The 25,593-nt window shown below is 42.1% G+C and overlaps 1 protein-coding gene across 11 annotated transcripts in view; it reads right to left on the minus strand.

Annotated features, from left to right (window-relative positions):
• The window catches only part of tns1b (tensin 1b), a 169,781-nt gene that overhangs the window by 66,770 nt on the left and 77,418 nt on the right, over positions 1 to 25,593 (minus strand). For 10 of the 11 annotated variants that reach the window (XM_056389770.1, XM_056389766.1, XM_056389765.1 and 7 more), the window contains exon 4: positions 6,668 to 6,706. In XM_056389770.1, coding sequence (XP_056245745.1) covers positions 6,668 to 6,706 — 39 coding nt within the window. Of the gene's footprint in view, positions 1 to 6,667; positions 6,707 to 23,624; positions 24,144 to 25,593 lie in introns of those variants that run through there. The other variant, XM_056389774.1, reaches the window with a different exon arrangement.

A 25,593-nucleotide genomic window follows, 5' to 3' on the forward strand; every position in this document is an offset into this window, starting at 1 on the left:
TTTGTCCAAGACTAGAGATAGAGTAAACCTCAGGAGCATGTGAACGACTGATGACAGAAGCTAATGAGAGACTGAGTTACAGAAGCTACACTGAAACTAGAGACCTTCTTCTGACGGGATCACACCAGCCGCAACCAGCCTGTCAACATGTCGACGTTCCCACCCGCTACGCAGTAGTTATTACAACATTATAACATGAGGGCTCAGCACTCATGGGTCAGACCACACCCCCATCTTTGAACTCAACCTTCGTTTTGATCTCAGCTACACACCTGGAATATTCCATGACTGTATCTCGCAGGTTGTGACACTATGGCAGGGACAAAATGTTTCCACGGACAGACCCGCACAAACACCTGCTCAAAACCACCTCTGTGGTGTTGGTTGGTTCACACACACACTTACACACACACACACACACACACACAGTGGGAAAACGATACCAGCCGCTCGCTGTTGCAACTGGTAAACAAGGGTTAGCCCAGACATGATCTCATGATCTCAGCTTCGTCATTTAAACTAAACCAAAGTATTGAACAAATTAAAACTCTGAGCTGATGATGGCACTTTTTTTGAGCACATGAATGTCTGTCCTGATGATCCATCCAGTAGCTGTTGAGGGTTTCACTCTCATGTTATAGGGATTCATCCTCTGAGGCCCACGAACGCAAGTACAAAATGTCATGACAGCACGTCTTACAGTTACTGAGGTTTCAGTTTACGACCGATATTGACCGTTTGTGGGGAAATGGGAACGAGAACATTGTGTTTTGTGTTATAGCTGCTGTTTCCACTTGTTACAGCAAGATGTCTAACCTAGTGTGAGGTTATTTCTGTGACAATGTTTTACTGCTGTGTCTGTGCTGCTGAGAGACAGCAGTCACATCGAGGACAGTGTTTAAGTTTATATACGGGTCGATCGAGAAGGTATTACACAGTCTCTCTGAGAGTCCTCCAAGGGAGAAACCACCGAAGCAGACAAAGGGAACCCGAACCAAAACGCAACGTTGATGGACAGAAGAAGAAAGATGTTGGCAGCTGACGACCAGCTGTTAACCGAAGTTTGGAAATCCGGACGTTACTTAACGGGCCGAGGGCGACCGCAGTCTGAACTGATGTTTCTTCATACTGTACTTTCTATCACTGCACAGAACCGTGGTGAGAGAAAATTACAGCTTAGCACGCAGACAAGTCCATGATGATAATAAGTCACAGTGAATGGGACTGGAATGGTTTGTTTTTGCGCGCCCCCCCCCATAACTGCAACATCTCAACTTGGTGGGATTACTTCATAAAACCACATTTTATGTGTGATTCAGCACTGAAAACTGTGTTGTTTTTTTTACCATATAAATGACTAGTATGTTCATAATTTAAGTTTTTGGTGAAGAATGAGAACTGTTTTTTTTTTTAAATTGACAAAAAAAACAAGGAGACAAACCACAGAATATAAAGTTCTATGTTCAAGAAAAAGTCAAAGAAAGAAGTGAGTTTGAAGATGGTTTTTAGGTCATTGCATTGTATGAAAAAAGGCCTGTCCACTCGTTGAGGCGTGGGGGTTTTGGTAGAAGGGTAACACTTTTTTTTTGCATTTGGATCATTAATTGAGTCAAAAACTCATCAAAGTAACTTCCCTGCAATGTTTATAGGCATCATCCCTTTAACACTGATATTCAGGGAAACTCACTGACCCCGTAATTCACCAGGTCATTCTATCTTTCCTCTGTCGTAGCTGTCGTATGCCTGCAGAGAAGAAAACACTTGATTGTGATGTCCATTCATCCACAGAGCACCGCGGGTCTGATGATGCTGTGCTCTCCGACGGGACACTTAAACACTGGCACTTAAAGGCTGGTTTTCAGTTGAATATGAAACATGCATCACTTCAAACATTCCCAGGGAACTGGGATCATACTGTATGTTGTAACAGGATGCCTGCTTGGTGCTAGTGTACACAGCGTAATACAGGGAAATATGTGCGGTTCTAAACACAGTGCTAATTGGACCACATCTAGACCATCTTTGCCCTGCAGTTACACATTATTCAGCAATGTCCTGGCCCCGTTCCTCCACTGCACAAGACCTATAAAAAAAAATTTAAAAAAAAGAAGAAGCTAGATGACGTAGGTGTTAGTGGTTTATGGTTTTGTGCATATCTCTGCCTGTGAGTGCATGCATTCTTTCTGTGTGTTTTGGGGGGGGAATGAGTCCAGATGTGCAGTTTACCTCACCAGAATCCCTAATATCTCTCTCCCCCTCCATCTCCTCATCCTGCCTTTTTGTGTTTTTGCAAAATAAAATCTATTTCTGGCAGTGCTGGCTCAACATGAGGGCACATCTGAGCAACACTCCTTGGGCTCTTTACAACACGTCCAAGAGCGGGGGGGGCGGGGGCGGGGGGGTAGTCACCTCTGCCGTCATCACTGCTTGACGGGATCTTCCAACCACACATCATCAGTTACAATAACTGGACTGCCAGTTGGCTTCACCTTCCCAACAGTGAACTGTTTGAGTCCAGACTCACTCAGTACTCTCCACAGTTACTGACCAGTGGGTTACTATATTAAAATCAGCACTAAGAGCCAGATTATTTCATGATTACACTGAACAACGTGGCTCCACAAAAGAAGCAACATCCAAAGTTTGACAGCAGACTAGAATAAAAATAAATACTACAGACATAGCTGCGTTCATCCAGTTCATTTCACATCTGCGACTCTGTTAACACAACTCCAGAGAGGACTTTTCCCACATTTATTTTTATATTTTTGAGATGACAGAACATCCAAGCATGTGCTCATCATGAAAGGTCATCTAGTTTGAATGGTTTCAAAATACATCTTGACCTCACTGTGAACTTGGGACGTGTCTGATTTTAAGCCAGCGTGGACGAGAAGTCCTTCAGGCGCTCAGAAAAATGGAATTTTGAACGTTTACAAATCCGTGAAAACTTGGCATCCTCCCGTGAGCTTTGGAAGATGGTTTGATATGACCGAAAGCTCCAGAATCCAGCTACTAAATGGACCGTGTGGTAAGACTGTTTTTGTCAACTACTGTCGCCAAAGCTCAACAGTGGACTTTCGGACTCGACTTTGAAGCCAAGATGGTGAGAAAAATCCTCCAAGAGCTCAGAAATACGTCCCACAGCACCTACTAAATGGTGCTTGCTGGGAGACGGTTCAAGCAATTATGTTTGATTTTATCAAAGCCAAAAAAAGAAAAAAATGCTACACTGTCTGGGAAGTGGAAAGACTTGTGTTTGACAATTTTCACACTTGCAAACAGTTTACTTCATCTGAAATCAGTTGCACAGGGCAGACACCTCCGTGTCAACTGCGGGGTTTTGTGGTGTCGGCAATTCTGACATTTAAAAGTTTTGTAGTAGTCTGCATTGTGTTTAAGTGCTGGTCTGTTTTCAGTCATTCAAAACTTGCTTTCAAAGACTAAGCCCTCCTGGTTACTTCCAAATACAACCCAATGAAAACCTAATCTTAATCGAAACTACACAGCAGGAGCCTTTTATCAGGTTAATCCCAGTTGTTTTTGGTGACTGTTTAAAAAACGAAATCTGCTGAAAAACGGTGTCTACAGAGACAGCTTTTTCACTCTGCTCCCCTCTTGGCTTTACAGAATTATTCCACCTCTTCCTCCTTTCACGGTCTTTTGGAAATTTAAATAAGGGCACCGCACTGTTGGTATTCTGGCATCCAGGAGAGATAGCGAACAGTAACCCAACTCCATCGAGCAGGACAACCACTGATGCTAGTGAGTTCCATATTTTTATACTGTTAAGTTGAGGGTGATGGTAAGTGGGGGTCCAGTCTCCCATTTTGGGTCCAACCAAAAAATCCTGAACACTGAAATACAGTTTAACGATCTAGCAATTCAGATCCACAGAGTTCAATCTTTTCACATGTTTTCATGAATGGTTTTTAACATATATAAGGTAGGTTGTAAGGTACATTATAAAATGTCCTTCTGACCTAAAAATCAACCCTTGAAACAGTGAAATCACAAGGCAGCTCTTGTTATTCTGCAGCAGCTGAGAAACAGCTGCAAGGAAAGATCTGATTTTAATTCAGCTGGAGCACCATCATCATCCGGTAATAAAGTTGTATTTCTTGTAGCTCGTCCATCTTACTGGAATGTCTGGATTCACAAAAATGAGCTTTTTTTTTTTTTTCCCTCCCTCAACATTTTTCTCCTGCTAAGTTAATATATGGTTGATGTTGTCATCAGTCTGCACCTGAGTGGGGCAGTAACTCACGGTGGTCTCTGGCTGTGAGCGAAGGAATTCACCAAACATGGGTCTGAGGAGAGCTGACGCTCAGACCCCAGCGCTGTGGTTGGGAACGCTCGCTGGCATGCGCGCTCACACGTCCACACAAAAACAAACTGCATCCTGTCTCTTGCAGCAGATGGTTGACACATACAGTACGCACAAGTGGAACCATTTACTCATCTATGTAATATGTGTTTTCATATAAAGACACGGAAATCTCAGCAGGTGTTCAGTCCGTATCTGCTTCGTATTCCCTCAATGGCCGCATGTTTCATCCGTCTGTATTTTCAGGCCCATTGTTGGTCTTGAAAGCCATTGTCCCACACAGCTTTCACAGCTTTTTTTTTTTGTTGTTGTTTTCTTTCTCCATTTTCTCAGTGGTGCAGTAAAGACATGCCAACAAATGTTTTACACCTCAGCTCATCAGCGTTTATGAGAGCAATCAGCACCTCTAATGCAGGCACAAAAGCCTCTGGGGAGTCTCCTGTTGGCAAGCAGAGGAGAAAGAAGACATAATGGAGGGACATGCTCTGCGGTTTCTACCTCCTTCTGGCTTCTATTAAAACATAACATGGACCAGAAAGGACAGAAATACATTATGTTGTGTGTTCGCACTAAGTGAAAACTAAGTCAACCGAGCCAAGTTCAAAAACAACACATTTTTATTTCTGCCTATGAAGGACCCAGGCAGTTAATTCTGCAGTCAAACCCAAGTGTACTCACAATTTCATAAAAGCAATCTGAAGTTGAGAGACACGACGACAGTGGTTCCCAACCTGCGGCCCGGGGCCCGCTGGTCGGCCCACAGATCATTTACAAAACAGAACAGTTTTGGTAACAAAGATGTAAAAGATGTAAAAGACGTAACTGTGGCAATTAGCAGGTGAAAAGCCACAAGCTAATTGCTTTGAGTCAACAGGTTGTAAAATAGGCGACTGTTAGCTAACATGTCAGCCATAACAATTTACAAGGTGATAATATGTCAGTGTTGTATTTACAACAGCTTGTTGTGCTGCCCTCTTATTCTTCTTTTCTTCTTTTAGTTGTTGTTTTCTTGCTATGGTTGCTATGCTATGATTTCTTGTCAATGGCTGGACCACATCATATACTTGTTTACTATCTAAGTGTGATTGCACATTAAAAGATCACCTCCACGGCAAAAAGTGGAGAATCAAAATGGTCAGCTGGTCAGCCACAGGAAGAATTAAAAAGAAAGAGAGTCAAGAGACAGACAGTGAATTGACAAGTGATGTTTCCCCACTGTTAAACAAAAAAGAATAATCGAGCTTCCCCTGCTTTTAGTTCAGTCCTGAACGGCCGATCGTTATCATTAAAATAAAAAGTGCTTTAAGATCGTATTATTTGGCCTCTGTACTGTCAAGGGGTCGGATGAGGGCCACCAAGATTTTCAAAACCTCTGGAAAACCTCTGCACTAGAACTAATGATGATATAATAAAGTGAATGTCTATGTCGTGTGGAGCAGGTAATGTGGAAGGCGAAGTTTGTGGTAAATTCTTGCACCCTGCATCCAAAGGTGTTCATTTCAGAAACCAAAGAACTCCGGTGAAGAGCAGACCAACAACAATACCCAGAAAGCTTGGCCCATACAGCTGCACATCTTAAACAGATGTCTTCATGTAGAAAGCATCTAGTGCAAAAGCATCTGCAGAGGATAAGACGTTCTTGCTTGATTACTGCAGCTTTTATGAAAGAAAAACAAGACGTTCTGTGAAATATTTTCTCTGTGAGCATAGAAAAGTGCAGGGGATGTTTGCTTTGGTTTGTCGAGCACCCAAAACCATTTAAACACACAACATGCAAAAAGGAGAGCGAGCAAACCATATCCAAGTCTAACACAGCTTCTAATGCCAATACCATATAAGGCAATGGAGCAAGCATGTTTTTTATTGCCCTTGCAAAATCACTTCATACTCAGACTACATCCCTCTTTGCTCAGTGTTATTATAAAGAACAGAAGACGTCATGATGATAAAGCAGATTCAAGGACACAGAAGTTAATTTACCGTTCTTATCTGTTTTGTTTTTTGTTTTTTTTTTTGTTTGTTTTCAGCCAAAAGATCTGAATTTCAATATCGCTCTTTACAACTTCAGCAGAACAGAGCAAACAACTGCCAGAAAATGGTTATATCAAGTAAAGTCAAGTTTATTTATAAAGCCCCAAATCACAAGTTTGTCTCAGGGGGCCTCCAGATAATGGGTCATTATCTGCAATAATAACGGCCTTGTTAGTGTAGCTGATAGAGGCTGTTACCTTCCAACCCTGTTTGCAATAATTCTCCACCAGCAAGGACCCAATAATGTCTGCTGAGCACGTACAGCATGGAAGCAATTACTAAAAAAAAAAAAAAAAAAGCGTTACTTACCAGCTCATAGTTTGTTGCTGGGACACAAGACGAAGACACCTGAAAACAGAGAAGAGAACTGGTTAGTTGTGTTGTTGATTATTTGTAGTTGAGTTAATATAAGAACATTAACAGCAACGTAACACTGCAATAAATGCATTTAGATACTACATCAACGATGCACCCAACATGCTTGCACATACCAATGCTGTTTTTCATATCAAATGTACAACCAGAAAAGTCCACGCTTCCTTAGACATTAGCTGCACTGAACAATGTTTTATACAAACTATGAGACATTTTGCTTGGTGTAATGTGGAAGGGGTCGTTCATAGTGACAAACCCACAGAGAATCACCGACCAACCCTGCACTTCCCCTCAGTTCCACAGGGCGATTTAGCATCTTTCAGCTCATTGTTTTGATTTTACAGCTCGCATCTTTACTGTTGTGGTTCACTCTCACCAAATGACAGTGAACACGGTCGAACATTTAACAGCTAAATAGCCAGAAGCTACTTGCTTTGAGTCAACTGGTTGTGAAAATATGCAACTGTTAGCTAACATCTTAGCACTGAAATCGCTCACTACTCACTGTATAGTCCATGTAGCGGCAATCCGCTTTCTTAGCAGCAATGCAGACAAACACTACTGTCTACTGACAATAAGCCTGACGCGAGATGAATTTTCAGAAGCAGTAACTTTATTTGAAATGTTTACTCAGAACAAAAATTTAGTTACAAGATTTACTCTTTGTCCCCGAGTTGGCACACTGGTCAAAAACTGTCTTGCTCCACAGTCTAATTAACTCCAACTAAGAGGTATTGGCTAAGGCGTAAACAGAAGCATAACTGAAGGAGCATTTTCTTACTAATCACCAATTCTTAATATGAATCTTACAGTTCACAGTTAAGTTATAGTGAGTTCCACAATGCATCATGAAAAGTATAATGTACAACAGATGGTCGTTATTCCATCATGCACTGCAGTCGCGCTGAAAGAAATAGCCGAGCAGTATCCGACAATGTTTTTTATTCTACAGATGAGCTCACTGTATAGTCCTCTATAGGACAGTGAGTAGGGAGGAGTGACTGAGTGAGCGATTTCCGACACAACCAATATGTCGATGTTGTGTTAACAACAGCTTGTTGCGCTGCCCCCAAGTGGCTGCTTCTAGATCTATTATTGCAGCTGTAAATAGACTCTTCATAGTGTTCTTAGTGAACAGCTGCAGCATTTTCATCAGAAAAGACACATATGAAGCACTGGCACTGGTTATTCAACCCCAATGCAATACTGACACCAGAATTCAGCAATACTATTAAGTTTAAAAGATGAAGTAATAGCGGAGTATTAGCACTGCAATAAACAGACTGAAAAGCTGAATGTTTATCTCTCCAACAAGATCTCTAACATCTTGTTTGACTCGACTGAAGTAGCAGCTGCAGTCAGTCAGTCAGTCAGTGGTGGGATTGCTCCAGCAGAACTCATGATTTGTCAAGTGCCTGCGCTAATCCGATAACCATCCAACAGTTTCCATAATCATTTCATGAGTTTGCAGCAAGAACATGAGGACAGAGGCCGATAAACAGGAAGAGTGTAATGATAATGGCCGCCAACAGAAGATTCAAATGAAGTGCTCACAGAGAAAAAGATGGCTACTTGATGAGGATAAATACAAACAGGATGTCACCACTGATGTTTCCTTCCTGAGCATGTCTGTTGTCTGTCCCTCTGAGGTTGTTTTGTCATCATTTCTCTGTCGGTGCACACGGGAAAAAAAATCCTACAAACTTAATTTTCTCCAGTTTGCTTTCTGCACCACCATCTCATTTGTAGATTATGACAGCTTGGGGCAGCTTTATGATTCCAGTCGGATTTTAACTGCTTTGTATCCTTCATCCTTGCTTTATTTTATTACTACGCCAGGACTGTGTCTCTTTCAGCTTTGAGAGATTAGGCCCAGGGGGTTATCATGACTGTTGACCTCTGAAAGCACCTTTCATCTTTGCTGCTGCCCGACCACTCACCTTATCCACTACTAATTGTGTCATTGCAAGAACACAAGCCTCCTGCTCTGTTTGGGGTCTGCTTTGTGTTACTGTTGAAGGCAGCGCATTCCACGTCTGCCCACAAAACATCAAGTAAAAATCTTAAAAACTTACTGGGCTGAAATCGGACAGAGAGTCAGAGACAAGTTATTTATATGGATCAGCTGAAGTCTGCACTTAAAAATTTGTAATACAAATTGCTGAGATGGGAAAAGCGTGAGATGCACAACTGCAAAAACTACAATGTGCAAACACAAAATTATATCAAATCCTTGCTGATATCAAAATGTTTTGATATTAGCAACTTTTAAAAAGATATGTGCCCAGTTTTGCAAATAAAACTTCCTAAAAGTGTATAACTGTTTCCTACAAAACAGAATTTTTGCAGAAGCATCTTGCTAACTAACCCCCGTTAGTGGATGATAAGCAAACCAAAAAGCACCACTGGATGACTGCCACCGCAGTGTGAGAACGGCTGATTAGATTGACAACGTTGAGGATGTGTGAGTCATTAAAGTCTCATAGTCTCTTTTTATAACTGTTACCTCATTTGAAATACAGGAATGTTGACTCTAAACAGGAAATGACCCTTATAAGATTAGATGTTTTAGTCCCTATATCAGTAGAAGCAGCTGATGCACTGATATGAAAAGAGGCAATGCCTAAAATTAAAGACATTCTCCAAGCCAGTGACTCTTAGTGGACCCATTAACCCCTCCCCTCACATGCTTGTGAGATGCTAAATACAAATCCCACAAGGGTGGAGACTGGTTGGTGATTCATCTTGGAAATAACTAACTCCCATTAGTGGCAAAGGTGAGGTCAAAGAAAGAATCTTTTTACATTTCGTGGGAACAAAATGTTCCTCGGTGACTGTGGTCCGTCACAGTTGCCCCACGTATCAGCAGCCAATACTTGAATGATGGCATCCCAGTGGAATGTGTCTCTGTTTTCCAGAATTTACGTCTGGCACAGTGGAGTGTGTCTTGAGTTGACAGGATACAGTATCTCAGTCTGGCTCAGATCTCCTGCATTACAAGTTATTCTGACCCCCCCCCCACCCCCCACCATCAACGTCGCTCATTCACAACGGCAGGACCGCGTTTCTCTCAGGGGCCCTGCTCCTTCGGGGGACCTGACGCTGCCTCCTAAGAGCTAGTCCACCTGTAATCAGGGATCACCGAGTACGTTTACATCCACATTATATGCAATATTCAAATTATGGCAACGATTATTAGTTTACATGTTTGGGTAGGTAAATATTCTGGTTTAAAAAATCTGAAAATGGTCATCCTATCCAAGCCATGCAAACTAACATTACATGTTTAGGCCATTTTACTCTCTGCTCCTTGCACTTGAAGCTCCTTCACACCACATGGTCCACCCACGCAGGTGTTTTCACTTATTCTGCCTGATCACACCACCTCTCAGGACTCTGTGGGCATGTACAGACAGTGATTGATTGACACTTCCCTCACTCTGCTGTTAGTCTTGGTGTGTCTGTGGGGGCGGGACAACTTAATCATTCTTGTTAGTACCTGCGGTTTGATGACCTCATGTCATTCCCATCAGCTTCAGTACAGGAGGCTTTGATATGATCCAGTCAACATTAGACATAAATGATGAAGTTAGTCTCTCCTGAAACCTTTCCTCAAACCAGTCTCCTGAATAGGTGCAGGCTTAAAACTGCACAGCCATATGGTGGAATAAAATAAATAAATAAAAATAGCTCAATAGCTTTGATCGAGGTGTCATTGATGAAGTTATTGGATCTTCTGTATTTCTAAAGGAGCTGCTCAGGGACCAAGATTACAAAGGGCTGCTGGTCACATCAAGGTCAAGGTTTGTGAGCCACACACTCTGAAACTGAAATCTGACACTGAAATCAAATGCTGTAACTCATTAACTCCTTTTAAATCTCTTCTTAAAACATATTTCTTTGTCTCAGCGTATGGTAATGTTTGATATGTTTTACTTTGTTTAATTCCTAATCATTGTTCTGACATTTTTTATTGCCTCTCTTCACTCGTTTCAGAACCTTTTGCATAATGTTTGATAAATGTTTTTGTTCATGCTGCTGTACTCTTTTTACTATGCTCATTTTTATCTGGTTTCATCTGCGAAGCACTTTGCAACTTTGTTAAGAAAAGTGCTGTATAGATAAAGTTATTATGATCATGCGTGACTGTTCTGTGCAGCATGGAGCTGAAAAAGAACACGTTCAATCAACTTCCCCTGGAAGATGTGAAACATTGTTGGAGGGATGTGCACATGAAGCACTTGATCCCACGTTCATCTTAATAAGAACACAGTGCTGGTGCAGCGGGACGACCAAGACAGTCCCACAAAACATTTGTCCTTGATCTATTTTTGCCACAGCAGACTGCATCATTAACAACGACAAACTCCACTGGCCAGTTAAAAAACATGCAGCCTTGGTGAGTCTTGGTGTTTGCTTCAAACTGGATTTCTGGGTCCATCATCCATATTCTAGTTGTGCCTTGTCTGTTCACAGTGACCCCTGCTTTGACCATCATAAAACAGTTATTAGGTCTGATGCATTGTGAGGAATAAAAGGAAATTTAATCTTTAAATGCATCTTTTTGGGGACGCTGTGTCAGCAGATGAGAGGGCAAAACACAACACAAAGAGCTGCTTCATGAATAAGTATCCAAACATCAAAAAGACTATGGCATCTGACATTTAGCTGAATGTCATGTTTAATAAAAGTCATACTTTTTATTTGCAAGTTAATTCATGTCAGAGACGACATCAATGGCAAGATAGCCAATGTCGCCAGTGTAATAAAACCTCTGATGTAAAGGTCAGGTTGAGAGGGTCGGGTAGGTCTGCCCACAGCAGAATAGCTCACATTCTCCCTCATGCTAAGTGGCTGCTGATGCTGGACTGGAACTTTGCACCATTGCAGTCTGGTAAAGCAGTCGCAGCCAGGATCTCCCAGAAACCACAGGGAATATTTATCTAAAGGCAAGCTGCAGGTGAGCACTTAGCAGTGGGCTAACCACAGGTCAAGCAGCGGGAAACCGATATGTCAAAAATCCTCTGGACAAAAAAGAGGGGTGATCTGGAAAGTCTGCATGGAAATACGTAATAAGGTGCGGACAGACTTTTGAGTAGAAGCGTGTGAGTTAATTACTTGTAGCCATAAATGCAGCGCCACTCGAGGGATGGCAATGTTTGTCAGTTGCTCAACCACTTTGGTCCAGAATGAAATATCTCAAAAACTGTTGGATGGATTGCCTTTAAATTTGGTGCTGACATTCATAGTTCCCAGATGATGAATCAGTCTGACTTCAGTGATCCCCTGATTTTTCCTTGAGCAACACCATGAAGTTGATATCTGTGGCTTTCAGTGAAATGTCTCCACAACTAAGTCTATCTTAAAGCTCCACATTTTACACTATTATTTGAAGTGTTGATCCATAAGAAGATATATTTTTGGTTTTAAGAAACAAAAACCATCTCAGTGTAGTTTGACATCTCCTCTCTCAGGCTTCTCTCTGGAGCTCTAGTAACAACAGGTCAGTGAGCCAATCAGAAGAGAGGAGGCTCTGAGCCTCTCTTTGGATTGGCTCACTGTTCTGGGTGATCAAATAAAAATATAGCAGATGTGACTTGACAGATTTGTTGTGACATCACAAAGTTACAGAAGTCCTGATGGCTGGTTTTAAGGCTCAGTTTCTGAATACAGGCTGTGTGCATTAAACCTAGAGCTAGACCTAGACCTGCTTTATAATCAAAGATGGACATCTACCTTTATACAATGTGGGACCTTTAATCAATGACTATTTTCACAAGATACAAGATAAGATCAGAACAAATCACTGGCCTCTTATAAAATACTTAAATCTACATTTTTATGTGTGAAACAAGCGTGGAAACAACCTATAAACCTAATGGATGCAACGGACACAATATGACCAATGAATCACGTTTGAATTTTGATGAAAACCTACACAAAGCCTTTGTCCGTGCTCTGCCGTGCGTGGGGAGGAGGCCTGGCCAGAGTGTGTGTTGATGCTATCGGGAGTATTCAAATGAGTGTAATATAATAAAGGATAATTGTGTTGTTGCATTCCGTACATGCTTGTGTTAACAGCATTAAACAAGGGCCCATTTCCTACGGACAAAAGTCCATGTCAGACGTCCCTGGCTTGTAGGACAGCGTTCACATGCGGTCTGCTTCCTGCTAGCTACCGACACACTCCAGACACAGTCACGTTATGTAACTGATGTCAGCCTCCCGGGTCTGAATATGTTAATAATCCTCACTAATGACGTGAACGGTGCAGGGCCTTAAATAAATGATGAATTGAGCCATTATTTGGGTAAACAAGCTACACTAAAATCTCTGCTATGCTCATGTCTATAAATCTCAAACCTAATGTAGGAAAATCACACAGCACAGTGATAAATCACGGAAGAAAAAAGCACATTCCTGCTTTACTCCAAGTAGTGAAATGACTGTAATGCAGGGAAGCTCGTGGAAAAGAGCGTGGGGCCGTGCATTGTTGGTAAAAAAAAAAACTTTCCCCAGCCCTCTGCGCTGGCATATTAACACACGGCTGCCCTGAATGCTTTTATGTTTATCCAGATCTCTGCATCAGGCACATCCCAGCAGAACTATTCAGTGTGCAAATTCAATTTGTGAGGCATAACCAGTAACAGAAGGCTCTCTGCGGCTGTGATGGTGGAGTGTGCCAGAGTGCCGGTCCGTATGGACTTATTGGGATATTATCAAAGCAGAAAGGAATGATTGGAGAGCTTCGGTCCAAGTGCCCATGCCCTATCGCGTCTGCTTCACAATCTATAATCATTGATTTACTACAATTTTGATGCATTTACTGAATGTATACTGAATGATTATTTACTAGTCCACGCTCATTTTGTTTTCTCTACCTTCGCTCCTGATACCTCTCCACATCTACCTTTCTCTTTTCTTCTGTCTGCCTCCGGCTTCTGTTTTTCTCCAGGGAAAGTTGTGGAAAATTGTGGATTTATTGAGCATATTGGACAACGAGACATGTACCCGACTGACCGTCTCTACACCGCTGATTAATGTTTCATAGCAAAAGAAAAACTTCAGGAATGGAACAGCGTGTGTTTGTGTCTTGTTTCTTTCTTGTCTTCATCTTTGTACATGCTGCAATTATTATGAGTGTAATGTGTTGTTGTTTAGGGTACTATTTCTTATGATGATGAACGTCAATTAATCATTTAGTCAGTTGACAAAAATGAATCATCTATTTTGATGATCAATTTATCATTTAATTTATTGAATGACACACTAAACATTCTCTTTTTCCAGCGAATGAATGTGAGGATTCACTGCTTCTCTCTGTTTTACATCATTATAAATGGATTTCACTGCTGGCCAGACAAATCAAGACATCTAAAAGTGTTACCATGGAAACATTAAAGGTCCCATATTTTACACTTTTCCAGTCATTTATATGAAGTGTTGATCTATAAGAAGATATATTTGTAGTTTTAAGAACCAAAAACTATCTCAATGTAGTTTTTCATCTCCTCTCTCAGGCTTCTCTCTGGAGCTCTAGTGACAACAGGTCAGTGAGCCAATCAGAAGAGAGGCTCAGAGCCTCCTCTCTTCTGATTGGCTCACCGTTCTGGGTGATTAAAAATTATGGAAGATTTCAGGTAAACTCTTGTAGAAACAAATTCCTGCAACGTTGGATGGTGGGTCCAGGTGGGCGGGGCTTGGGGTATGGGTGATAGTGGTGACTGCTTTGTTGTGACATCACAAAGTTCCAGAAGTCCTGACGGCCCGTTTTAAGGCTCAGTTTGTGAATACAGGCTGTGTGCATTTCTCTGTGGACTGAGGCTTTGATACTTTCCCAGTATTAATATAGAACCTAGAACTGCTCTATAATCTAACAACACATGGACGTCTACCTTTATACTATATGAGACCTTTATAATGTGTGATGGATATTTTATATTCTAAATTATTATTGACTAATCCAAAAAATAAAAAAATAAATAACTGACAGACTTTTGACAGACAAAATAACTGTTAGTAGCAGCCCTACTGTACAATGTATGTGCAATAGTCCTATAGCTACAGTATGTGTATACAGGGCAGTAAATTAAAGCGTCATGGAACAAGTTTGCGTGTGTTTATACTTGATAAAGATTAAGATCGACGTCACTGCAGGAGCAAATAACCAAACAGGGATAAATCTGTGACAGATCAAATACAAATAAAGATAAACAACATAATAATGAATGCATAATGTCTGCCTGTGTATAAACAACTTAAACCCCCGAGGGATCCAACAGACGCCGTATGTCCCTGCCATGTTTCTTCTCCACGGCCGGGACTCAAACGGCCTTCAGCCGGGCGGAGCGCCTGTTCATTCTCACCCCCGTCTTTGTTGGAGGGGACTGACGGCGTGGAGAGGGGAGAAGCTACGGCTTGTTTCTTTTGTTCCAAAGTTACAGCGGGGGTCACGTTCCCTTCCCAGGCTCTTTCAGCTGAGAGCCGGTATTTACCAGCACGCTGATTTACACATTTATCATGGCTCTCGCTGTCTGGCACCGGGCCAAGTGGTGGAGATTAAGGAGGGAGGGAGCGGGCAAGAGAAGAAGGCGGCCATGAAGAATCAGAGTTGAGGAGGGGGTTGTATGTCCTTTGGCATTTATAGTGAAAGTCTCCCGCTTAAAGAGCTGATTGTATTTCCAGTCATACAAAACTGTTACCTTCTTTGCCATTTTTGACAGGAAGCAACTCAATGTATGTTTTTTTCCTGCCAATCCAAGTCCTACACACTCGGTCCTGAAGCAACACTTTGACATTTTGGGAAAAGTGCTTGTTTGCAGTCTCACCCAGAGTCAGATGAAAAGATCAATACCAATTTCATCTCTGTGCACACAGAGTACAGCACAGTAGAGGGAAACGTCCACGAGCTGTTTTGTCTTGCTTAACTCGGAGACGAGAAGCCGGGGAAGGAACTTCAGCCTCTGTCAAAAGTGAAAACTTGGCTCTCGGCTTCTCCCCGTTTTGTTTCTTAGTGACAATGTTCACATGAAAACATTTTTCCACATGATGTCATAGGACAGCTGCTCTCTTGCAGGAGATGTCAGGAACCAGTGTAAAGACGTGCACACACACTGATCAACTGAACAAGACTTACACTGGAATGGAAAAGGGTTGTAGGCATGAGCGTGAGCCAAAAGAAGTGGGCTATATCAGGGAAAACAGGTAAAGATCCCCCCAGACATGTTTTCAGACAGACTAAAACAATAATTGGTATCTGATACAGTTTTTCCACAAAAAAAAAAAAAGTTTTACCTCATTAAAAATATGAAATTAAATCTACTTCTCCCTCTGAGAGTGGTAATCCTAGACTCTGGGTGCCCAAGGGAAAGAAGCCCCCTCCCTTTCAGTCTATTGATAGATGCAATATACAGATGTCCCCTAAACGTCTAACATACCCACTATTAGTAGATGCTAAAATTTACAGATGTTCGGCATGCTGCACGTGCAGGCAGTGGTTAGAGGCTAGCTAGCTGGCTAGCTGGGGGGGGGATCGGGGAAACAGCAGTGCACTGTATATCTTTGTGGGAGGTTTAAAGTTGTCATCGCAAAATGTACCAACATGAGCGGGCCATCGGGGGCCACTTTCCCAATGGGGGCCCCAAGCATTTGCCTGGTTTGCCTACCTCTGCCCTCTGACAACTAATATGTCGTATGAATTGAAAATCTAATATGTAAATATCGCTCAAAAAACATTTAACTGCTGGGCACAAGATGTCTTCTACTTTACTGAGACGATCTAGATCCACATCAAGTTGCTTATTGAACCAGGATTGGCTCCACACTGAGTGATCACAAAATCTTCTGCTTGTACGTCTTAAATTCAGATTTAATGTGAGGACAGAGACATTTCTGCAGACGAATGTGAAAACAGCCTCCTGCACGTACGTCACTCTGCACAGTGAAGCTCAAACATCTGAGCAACAATGAGCAAAATACATTTTCAAGCAGAGGGGGACTTTAAAATGTATTCTCTTCTCGAACCACAGGACTGACTGCTAGTTTAGAAACTAGTCCCAAAGAATGATTGAAAATCTTGATGTATGTCTTTCACTCTAACCTTAAAAACACAGGGAAATAACCACATAATATCATATTGTAGTTATTACAGTTATTGTGGTGACCGCACACTAATATTTACCATGGTGGAGTGCAGGATTTACCACAGTCTTGACCATAATCTTACATCACTGTTATTTTGAGGCATAATGTTCTATTGAGAACAGAAAAAAGAAAATGGGATGTAGTTGTTCACATCAAGGTCTGGAGCTTTCCATGATATCACATGGTCATCCGCAGCAGACGGAGTTGCCCAGTGCTCAGGGAATTATAGATGTTAAGATGCTCAAGTCTATGACAACTGGATTAATGAAAATCATGTGATATGATTGAAAGTTCCAGAACAGCTACTAAATGTGAAAAAGTTTCATCAGCTGATGTCTGCAAAATCAAGAACTCTCAATCTCAAACTGGGTGCAGTCTGTGATTTGTCTGTCATGTGTCTTTAAATCTGTATTCTGCAGGAGCATGTGCTCCAAGAACTTTAACAACTTAGCGTGAGGAGCGTCTGAATCGGACAAGCTGAGGCGAACCTTTGCTCCGAGTCGACCATGCCGGCGTTAATCGCACCGCAACAAGATCAGCTGTTAAGATGTTAAATTACAACTCAGATGAGCGGGTTTGAATTTCACTTTCAATCCCATCAAGTCTCTCACAACTGCTTCATCTGTTTTTCCTCATGTGTGCATCAATACTTGAATATGAGAACTGTTGGAATACAGATTATGTAATAATATATTATAATATTCTCCCTTCGCTCGATATTGTATTGTTTTGTACACAATCATCCAATATGGGTTTGTATATTGATCCAGTCGCAGATCTGCATAACGTCAGTGCTGCAAGTATTAATCACTCTGCTTTGCTGTCTCTCCAGCACAAATATTACTCTCATAAATATTAATAATATGTCTAGGAAGGCGAAAGCAGCACTGCCAATAGCAGGTCACGAACAAGCTGGGAAAGACTTTGATGGACATTAAATTGACACAGTTAAATAATTCTGAAATATCCATGTGGATATCAAACAGAGAATAACAAGTTTAAAGAAAGAATAAATATATTGGTACGTACATCCTGGCCACCAACCATTACACAGAGAGGTTGTCAAAACCACACACAAAAAAAGAAGATGAAATATTACATTTTAAAGTAAGAAAAGGGGGAAAATAGACACATTAATGCTGTTTATACACGAGCTGTCCAGAGCCAGACAAACATGTCCCCATCTTTTAGCACACCAGCCTCCCAGTCTGAGCTGCTTGGATAGATCCAGGAACCTGGCACCGATGTTTCCTGTGTTTCTGTTCGAGACCGAGCCCCCTTCCCCATCAATCAGCCGTGAAAAGCAAACAACAATATGAAGGCCTCCTGGCACAACCTAGGAAACAGGTCTGCTTTCTATAAACATTCCTCTGAGAGACATGAAGGCTTGATAAGAAAAAAAAAAAAAAGGAAAACAATCTCTCCACCCTCCCTGTCGACTGATGCCACACACACACACACACACACACACACACACACACAGGGCACATACTTCACATAGTGTTCACATGGATGCTCAGTCATATGGAAACAAATGGCAGTTTCAGTGAATTTGGATCACAGCTAAAGTATTTTCACATTCCACATCACTTTGCTATGAAATTTAAATTCTTACATAATCTGAAAGTTGTCATTTCATTAGGTGACATAGTTAATTTGTAGATTTAATATGTCAAGTTTTACTTACACTTAAATAGTGATATTTTTACTTTTAGTTAAAATCACCAGTAGTTTTTTGTTTTCCAGTAAACTCCAGTAAAAAATGATACGTCCACCCACATCTGCGCCCTGACTTTACTGGAAGCAACAAATACCAATGCAGAAAATATTTCATTTTTTACCCAGCACATTTAAGTGATGGTGATGAAATGTTCACTGTGTTTATTTACACGGTAGTGGAGCTCAACCACTCTTTGAACCAGAGTGTAAAGATGGTGATTACGCCACATAAATCATACAAATGTTATTAAAATCAACAATGAAAAAATGTTTAAATCCATTCATTTAGATAACATTGTACAAAACAGAGTGTTTTTTTTTCACGAGATTCAAATGAGAGGGTTAAAGTCTTCAACTAAATCCACAGCGAGTCTTTAGAAATACAGAATATAAAGGACTTGACATGGGTTTCCCTTAGCTCAGGGCTAAAACCACAAAACTGCAATTACTTGGATGATGTGTCTCTCTTTATCTAAACGGAGACAAAAACTATTTCTATATTAAGAAGCAGCTATCATACCAGTATATTAACATGTTAAAAATGACCCAAACCAGAGACAGACCCGTCCTTAAAGGGTTTAAACTGAAACTGAGTGAAGAAATCAACCATCAGCCTCTTGTTTACTCCTCTGCTGTTGGGAAACCAGACCGATACAGAAGTGGCTGTACTGTACTACACTGGACACTAGAAAAAAAAGGGAGGGGGCGACTGCTCAGCAACTTCCAAGAGCAAAGATCTATGTCCACCTGAGGACAATAGTAGAATAAAGCTGCACTTGATTCTGCCTCTCTACCAAGTCCAGTATCTTAACGAAGCCATCAGGGCCTCAAAAGCTGAATAAATGAAGAGATCTGCAACTTCTAAACTTCTACCTCTACCTCAACGACATGTCTTCTACTACATCTATAACGCGTGGTGAGGAGAGTGTGCAGCCAATAGTTGGGACAGTTTGTAGGGCAGCCATCTTGATGATGTCACACAAAATGAGGAACAATGGCATTTAGCGATCGAAAATGTAAAGCCACTTGTCAAACTGAAAAGCCAAAGAAAGCGGGACCAGGATTTTTTTTTTTTCTCTTTCTTTCTCAATACGTTCCTTAACTTTGAAACTGCAAACACTGTTTAAGAAAGGCCCATTATACCAGGCCTCTAGCTTGATTGCATGGAGTCATTTAAAGGATTAGCTGTCATTAAATGTTTCACTATAATATCCCCTTTTTAGGGGTATTATAAGAAGTTCCTCTATTTAAGGGGTATTAGACTGCGAGGGTCTGCAGAGAGCTTTCATCTGAGCGTGCTGGCACCAGTCAAAACCGAAGGCCAGAGACGGGAGAGACGAGGATTGTGGGCAAGTAAATTCATTTAGAGTTGAGGCTTTCTTGAGTAGAGACCAACAAATCAAAGTGACCTCAAGTGTCTGGAAAACAAATCTGATTTGATGCACAATTGTGGTCAACATGAAACATCAGCCTGAGTTGTAACCAAACAATAAAACTGAAAACATTACGTCGGTTCTGAGTTCCAGGTTGGTGGGCTTGCTCATGCCTCACCGTGCTGCGTTGTTAGTGTCTCAGAGCAGTAAATCCTAAAGGGGTCCACTGTTCATTTTTAACTGCAGCATTAGTCTCCGGATATGTTCCTTCATACACTCTTTAAACGCCTTCCTCTGGGCCTGTGACAGCAGTTTCTCTTACGTGCCAGACGACCTGCTAACTAACTGCCATAAGTGAAACATTATATGATACCCTTGAAGAATGAGAAGCTTTTATTGTGCCCTCATTGAATGCTATTAATTATACTAAAAGCCGAACTGTACGGCATGATGCTTCGGTACAGCTATAGATTATTTATGTTGCTAATGTATTGCAGGTTCGCTGTATCTGCCAACACTCAGTCCAGAGGACGAAGGGATTAAATAAATTGCTGTGCCCACATTAAAGTTCTGCAGAGCGTTTTGTGAACGTATTACAACAGAGAGGATGTATTGTGCCATGTATTGATTTAGGCTACGCTGTATATGCAAACTTTGTGCTGTACTTGGGCATAACATTGAGAAAATGATATATGGCTTATATTACAATCTATCTTCGTGCCCTTGAATCAAGGACCAGCGCCAAGTTGTCTCACTCGTATCTATTAAGGAAAAAAAAAAAATCTTTTTTTAAGGTCTCATAGAGTTTAAAGGCAGTTGTCCATGTGTTGTTTGATTATAAAGCAGGTCTAGCTTCTATATTAATACTGTGAAAGTATCAAAGCCTCAGTCCACAGAGAAATGCACACAGCCTGTATTCACAAACTGAGCCTTAAAACGGGCTGTCAGGACTTCTGTAACTTTGTGATGTCACAACAAAGCAGTAACCACCCTCAGCCACACCCCAAGACCCGCCCACCTGGACCCACCATCCAACCTTGCAAGATTTGGTTATTCTGAGTGTTTACCTGAAATCTGCTATATTTTTTATATTAGATCACTCAGAAAGCCAGTGAGTCAGCCAATCAGAAGAGAGGCTCAGAGCCTCCTCTCTTCTGATTGGCTCACCAACCTGTTGTCACTAGAGCTCCAGAGAGAAGCCTGAGAGGGGAGATGTGAAACTACATTGAGATGGTTTTTGGTTCTCAAAACCACAAATATATCTTCTGATGGATCAACACTTCAAATAAAAGTGTAAAATATGGAGCTTTAAATATCAATTCGAAAAATGTGATTCTAAAAAACAGTCTCTTTTACAGAGCAGAGTTAAACAAGAGGTTAAGCTGTGTCTGCAAGGACTGACACACACACAAGGAAGGATTACATCAGCAGACGAGCATGACAATTCATGCTGGTGGTTTTTATGGTCCACTGCCTTATCCCTAATCCCAGAAACACACACACACACACACACACACACACACACACACACACACACACACACACACAAATACACACACATAGAGTCACACTTTCCCAAACTCTCCACTCCATCCTTCTTGCCTGTCCTGGCTGCATGTGTGGTTGATTGTGTCTGTGGTTAGGCATCTATCACGACCTGCCTGAAGGAGGGACAGGGGGTTGAGTGGAGCGCTGCCTCCTCCGGCAGACAGTAATGATGAAAAATGTCTCCTCTGAAATCCAGTCCGACATAGGCAGTGGATGCACGCCATTCCCACCCCACCAGGAGTCACGGGTAACGCTGCTGCCCAGCCGGGACGCTGCTGTGTTATGTTACATTTACGTTGGCCGAGGAATGCTTCCGAGGAATTCGGGGATACAGTGGAGGACTGTGCGTGGAGAGGGGATCTGTCACACGGCGAACAGGAGCCGGCTCTGGGTTACACATTAAACAACGAATGACAAATCTGATGTCAGACATTGAGTTTTTTAAATTTACACATTGGCAACTTCGAACTTAAAGAGCAAATTTTTTTTGAGGGAAGCAAAACTAAATGATATAATGTTGACAGCATATTCATGATGTAATCCTGTTTAACACTTTCCTTCTTCACTTAAGTGGCAACCAGATACCATCTTTAGGCTGAATGTGTCAAGGCTACCAGAGAGTCCCAGATTAATTGCACGTATTTTGATTAATTGCAAATTTATATATGTTTTTGCAACTTAGTTGTTTCATCAACTAAGGTGGGTCATGCGTTATTGCTAATCTTTTGGCTCGGTGCACTCTACATGATGGGAACCTGGAAGCGACAGGGTCCAAACAAAATGCACAGCAGGTGTGGGGTCACCTTTTCCTCACAGTTTAACTCGGTTGTGTAATTTCTGGTGGCGGATTCCAGCCATAGCCAATGGGACCTGCTTCTGCCTGTACTGAATTACAGTATATTAACACATTGATAAGAGGCATGTCTGAGCAGCCACACACACTTTAACCCTTAATCCACAGAGTATAATGTGGAACTGGAAGAACGACATACTTAAAAATTTGAATAAAATAATCCAGACAGTGACAAAGACAGGGCTGATGGGTGAAAACACAGCTGTGGGCGTACACTGCTACTTCACAAATCTGTTTAAGAATAAGTTCTATGTTTTCACACTATGCCCTCATTCTTGTTCTCCCCAATTTGAAGCAAATTGGAGGCAATTGTAACCCGCTCGACTACGTGCCAAAAATTCCCAAACTGCTGTCAGGTTTTCTCACGCCTGGGGCCATGTTTTCTGGGCAACAACTTTTGCAAGGTCCTGTTGTGAAACACTGCGGCTGCAGTTCACGGCTGCACACACACCAACACTGAAATCAGTGCAAGACGCACGCACGCACACACACACACACATATTCTCTCTCACATGCAGAACATAATATACTTTCGATCGATGACATGTTTCTTTTTCAAAGTGTGCTTTGACCTCTGGGTCAGAAAGAGAAAGAGAGCAGAAGAGAAGAGAGGAGAAGAAATAAGAGAGAACTGAAAACAAGAGGAGACATACGCCACTGTCATTCCAGCTATGACCATGGGCCACCAACCACATAACATGGTAAGCCAAGGAGAGACCACACACAGACGCAAGCACTACAGTAACAAGCAGTGCTTTATATTACACTAACACATACAAAGTCTACACTAATACAACAAACACATCTGATTTCACTCTCTTACAGTGCACACATTTCCTGTCATCCATACCAGCTCCAGTGAGCGCACAGTAGAAGCAGCGCAGCGCTTGCAAATATACACAGACTAATATATGTCTCTTTTACACACACATTCATACAAATGCACATGAAAACTGTACATCTACTGTATATATACATATGCAAAAACATTAAAACCTACCAATACAAACCACACCAGTGGTGCACCTACGGCGGGTCATATACATGCCTGAAAACACACACATCTGAGAGCACTTAAAGCTCTCCGCTTCTCCCTGCCAGTCAGGCAAATCCACAATGCGAAGGGTTTTTGCTGTGAAACAGAACACAGTACAGCCGACACTCGGGACAGCCAACAGCTCAAATACCAGGCAACAGCTCTTTCTGCCCCCCCCCTCCCTCCCTCCCCTTCCCATCTCACAACCACACTCCTTACCTGAAACACTGCGGTGGCCATCCTGTGTCAGCGTGTGTGTGTTGTGTTGTGTTATGTTGTGTCGCTCTCTCTTTTTCACTCTTTGGGTTCCTCTCTGTCCGGCTGTGTTTCAGTGCTGCATCGTCCTTTCCCCTTCTGTCCCCCCCCCCACCTCAGTGAAGCAGAGAGGTTTTCTCTGCGCTCCAACCAGATGGCTACAGCTAAATCCACTCACTGTTACCTTGGTGCAGCGCAGAGCTGGAGGAGTGTACAATGTGTGTGTGTGTTTGTGTGTGTCAGATAAAGTGAGTGAGAGAGAGAGAGAGAGAGAGAGAGAGAGAGAGTTGGTGCGTGTGTTTCAGGCTCCGAGCTAATAGGTCTGGCTAGTCTCTCCCTCTCTCACTCCTGCTCCAAGAAAACGAGCATAAAAATGTCTAAAGAGTCATCCCACAACTGGAAACGGCGCAGTGCAGCATTCAGCGCTGAATAAGCAGGCAAAGTCTGGCCACAGGCTATAGCTATTTCCCTCTCGTTCGCCGCCTGGGTTTTCTCCTCCCTCTTGTTCAGTCCATTTTCACCCTCCTCCCAAATGGGGAGACACATGAGTAATGAGAAAGGAGAAAAAATATCGAAGTGAATTTCCCAGGGAGATCAGGGGGAACGGGACATGAGCTCAGAAAACAAAAGCACAGCTCTTTTCTTTCTCTGTCTCACTGTCTTTTTCTCATTCACACACACACACACACACACACACACACAAGCACACACACACACTACACACAAACTCCTTCCTCACAAGGCTAATTCTTCATTCTCTCCTTGTTATCAGCTTCTCAAGTTACAGGTTAAATGTGAATCGCCCCCCCCTCCACCTCCACCGTCTGTCTCATTCCCTCTCTGTACCGCACACACACACACACACACACACACACACACACACACACACACACTCTCTCTCACTCTATAGCTGCAGGGAGAGAGAAAGTACCATGAATGAATCCATTGACTTCATGGCAACTCCAAAGTCAAACAGTGTCAACAGCAGCGAGCAGATACATACTTATCAGTCAGCGGCTGACACCATGTGTATGTGTCACCTCACAGCACCACTTCATCATGTTACATACTGATAGAGTTAAACTCTTAATACTCTGATATAAGGAGATATGAATGATTAGAAAAATGCAAGCATGCACAACTTAGTAAAGCAAAATTACATTACAGTAAGCCAGTCGTAGACCACTGCCTTCACTGATTGATTACTGTCCCTTTAATTAATGAACTAATCAATACGGAATAGTTAAAAATCACTTTCTTACATTGCAGAACTTCCCGACAGTAAATACTGTCTTTTTTGGAAATGTTAAAAACACCGTTGCTTTGTGATATCATGAGTTCCCGCACATAAGTGACTTTTAAATTAGCAACTGTTATATCAATCAGCTTCAATGTATCATGACAGCCAGCTAAAATTTCTCTCATCAGATGGAATGATATCAAATGATGTGGCCTGTGATCAAAAAGGTGCTGTGTGACCAATTTAATGCACAAGTAGCTTTAAAAATAACATCATCCACAGGATCCCCATACAGAGCGTCGCAATTCAAAGGAGCTCGAGCAGAAGGACGACTGACACCATCCGTGTTGGTGTTCAGCTGTGATTGGTGCTTTGAGTAAAGAAGCAGGAAGAACCCTCCAACTGACCACATGTTCATGCCTGAGACTCCATTCAAAGTGATTTAAATAGCCCTGACGCAGAAGCAATAGTGGAGTCATTTCAGTCGTCAGAGATACGGCCCGCCTCCGAAACACTCAGCGGTGACGAAACCAGCGTTTGTCCCACAATGCTTCAAGCTGCCGCTGCTGCTGCTGCTGCTGCTGCTGCTGGAGGCGACAGTGATGAGAGACTGAGACTGAATTAAAACAGTCAAATTACAGGCCGTGAAACCCAAACAATTCACTGAAAAACCCCAGTAGGGATGAGGAGAAC

Source organism: Seriola aureovittata, chromosome 11, assembly GCF_021018895.1.
Source record: "Seriola aureovittata isolate HTS-2021-v1 ecotype China chromosome 11, ASM2101889v1, whole genome shotgun sequence".
Lineage (NCBI taxonomy): Eukaryota > Metazoa > Chordata > Actinopteri > Carangiformes > Carangidae > Seriola > Seriola aureovittata.